The sequence below is a fragment of the Somniosus microcephalus genome, unplaced genomic scaffold (genome assembly GCF_052327205.1).
Source record: "Somniosus microcephalus isolate GS21.2 unplaced genomic scaffold, FLI_Smic_1.0 unresolved_chr1, whole genome shotgun sequence".
Lineage (NCBI taxonomy): Eukaryota > Metazoa > Chordata > Chondrichthyes > Squaliformes > Somniosidae > Somniosus > Somniosus microcephalus.
The window spans coordinates 143,363,875-143,366,778 of NW_028225179.1; the positions used below are offsets into that span (position 1 = coordinate 143,363,875).

A 2,904-nucleotide genomic window follows, 5' to 3' on the forward strand; every position below is an offset into this window, starting at 1 on the left:
GTTATATCTCTAACTTTTTCCAGTTCTTATGAAGGGTCACCGATCTGAAATGTTAACTGTTTCTCTCTACAGATGCTGCCTGATCTACTGATTATTTCCAGCATTTTCTGTTTTTATTTCAGATTTTGCTTTTGGTTATGTAAATGCGAGTTGTTATACACACCTTTCACTATCTCAGGATGTCCCAAAGTGCCAATTCTGAAATGCAGTCTTGTAAACACAGCAGCCAACGTCACATCAAAGGTCTCACAGACGACAATGAGATAATGGAGTAGTTAATCGGGTTTTGAAAGTGCTGTTTGAAGAATCGAGTTTGCCAGGACACCAGAAAACTCCTGCTCTTTTTCGAACAGGGCCATGGGACCTTCTGCGTTCACACGAGAGAGAAGGTCCTTATTTTAAAAAAACGTTGAAATAATCTAATTAATTAAAGACCTGCAGAAGACAAACACATCTCCGATCATGACTCTAGTGTCAAAGCTTTGGTACAATTTTATCCGATCGCAGTCAAGTGTAACCCTGCCCCCCTTGATGTTGCTGGAGACGATGTGGTGCTGACACTGCAGGAAGAGAACCAGTTAAAACCTGCTTCAGGCCAGCTGGGGTTTTTCTGCCCATTAACGTTAATGGGCGAAAACTCATTGAAAGTAAATCTAAAGAAATCAAACTTCTCAAAGCCACCCACAATGCGCTATTCCAAATGTTACAATATTAAACATTATGCATCACATCCCCTACTCGTAAATAACCAGTTATACACCTTTCAAATATTTTGGTGGCTCTTAAAAGAACCTTTGTTTTGTAAATCACGGTTATTTCTCAACTATCTTCAACCACCGAACCCATAGAGGGTGCGTCCCTGGCGTTTCAGCGCGTACACCACGTCCATGGCCGTCACCGTCTTCCGCTTAGCGTGTTCCGTGTAGGTGACCGAGTCCCTGATAACATTCTCGAGAAAGACTTTCAAAACTCCGCGGACCTCCTCATAGATCAAACCCGAAATTCGTTTGACACCCCCACGGCGAGCCAGACGACGAATAGCTGGTTTAGTTATACCCTGGATGTTATCGCGGAGCACTTTACGGTGACGCTTCGCTCCGCCTTTGCCAAGTCCCTTACCACCCTTCCCTCTACCTGACATGCTTCAAAGTCACTGCTAAAATAACCAAACATACCCACCCGCTGCCCATTTATATACAGATTGAGCGGACCTGGATGCAGAACCGCGGAAGGGGCGGTGTCGGCGTTCATCACGTGACTGCATTTACACCATCCACCATTTCAAACCAACCTATCCGAATGTAAATTAAAATATAAGGCAAAACTGGGTACGAAAAAGGGAAACATGTTCCTTTGTGCTTATATGTTGTTTCTGCAATTAATTTATGAATTAATTAAAACAAAAAAATCGTTTCTGTTTAACTGTCATAAGTTATTTCAAGTAACCTTCAAATACATGGGAGAAAAACGAATCATTCTTGGGAACCAAGTATATTCACTTTATCTATTAAAATGAATTTAATTTCGATTGAATTGCACTAACACTGGGACCAAACTCACTGCAAAAATCTCCCCATGATACTAAACCATTGAATTTACACCACAAATTTATCTGAAATCGCTTTGCTAAACTGTCTGGTGTAAAGAAAGGGTTTGCATTTATATAGCACCTTTCATGACCCTGGGATGTCCCAGAGGCTTCATAGCCAATGAAGTACTTTTGGACTGTTGCAATTTTAGCAACCAATTTGCCCACAGCAGGCTCCAACAGACAGCAATGAAATAAATGAACACTTAACCTGTCTTTGATGATGATGGTTGGGGGATGCTCTTCTTCAAAATAGTGCCATGGGGTCTTTTACGTTTACAGAGACTGGACCTTGGCTCAATGCCTCATTCAAAAGATGTATAAAAATGTAATCAGGACCTGACTCCAGAGGAAAGCAGACTCGGACTGCCTGGAGGGGGATCTTAACTTGCTTTGACTTAACATTGCATGGACTGCAAATCCAGCGTAGCATCAAAGCTGGCTTGTAATGTACAGCGGGCTCTATTGGATGCTTTGCATACTTTTCTAAACATATCTGGCTCAATTTAGATGTTTGGAGAGCAGAGATTTTGTCCTCTCCCAATTTTTTACATTTCTAATTTTTGGGACACTGTTCTGCCCATCTGTGTCTAGACATGCACAGATCTCTGTCCTAAAGCTATTCTGACACTCCAGTGTGGCACTGAGGGAGTGCCGCATTGTCGGAGATGCCATCTTTTGGATGAGATGTTAAACCGAGGCACTGACTGTTCTCTCAGGTGGACGTAAAAGATCCCATGGCACTATTTCGAAGAAGATTACGGGAGTTATTCCCGGTGTCCAGGCCAATATTTAGTCCTCAATGAACATAACAAAAACAGATTATCTGGTCATTATCATATTGCTGTTTGTGGGACCTTGCTGTGCGCAAATTTCCCACATTACAACAGTGACTCCACTTCAAAAAAGTGCTTCATTGACTGTAAAGCGCTTTGAAACATCCGGTGGTTGTGAAAGGCGCTATATAAATGCAAGTCTTTCTTTTTTCTTTCTAAATCAGCCATACTTGCATCCAAGCCAGAGCTGAGCAATGCTTGGCTGGAAGCCGAACCACAGCTACCATTCTCAGATCAATAACTCCAATGTAAATGCAGCATTGATTTAACAGTGAATCTGAAACTACTGGTAAGTAACCTTGGATGAACTTTGAAACTCACCTAGTCACAGCTGAATTGGAAACTTGGGAGCAGAACTACATTTAACTGGGTCCAACTGCATCTACATTCCTGAGACAATAAAAACATTATTAGCCACATGAACCATCACAGTCTTATACTTACCCTTATGCGTAATCCGATTATAATGCTGCTATGGAA

General features: G+C 41.8%; 1 protein-coding gene across 1 annotated transcript; it reads right to left on the minus strand.

Annotated features, from left to right (window-relative positions):
* Window positions 1–808: 808 nt before the first annotated feature.
* On the minus strand, window positions 809–1,144 carry LOC147096124 (histone H4-like). Its single transcript, XM_085974095.1, has one exon. The coding sequence runs from the start codon at window positions 1,139–1,141 to the stop codon at window positions 830–832; it is 312 nt and encodes a 103-aa protein (XP_085830221.1). The 5' UTR covers window positions 1,142–1,144; the 3' UTR covers window positions 809–829.
* Between the last annotated feature and the right edge of the window lie 1,760 nt (window positions 1,145–2,904).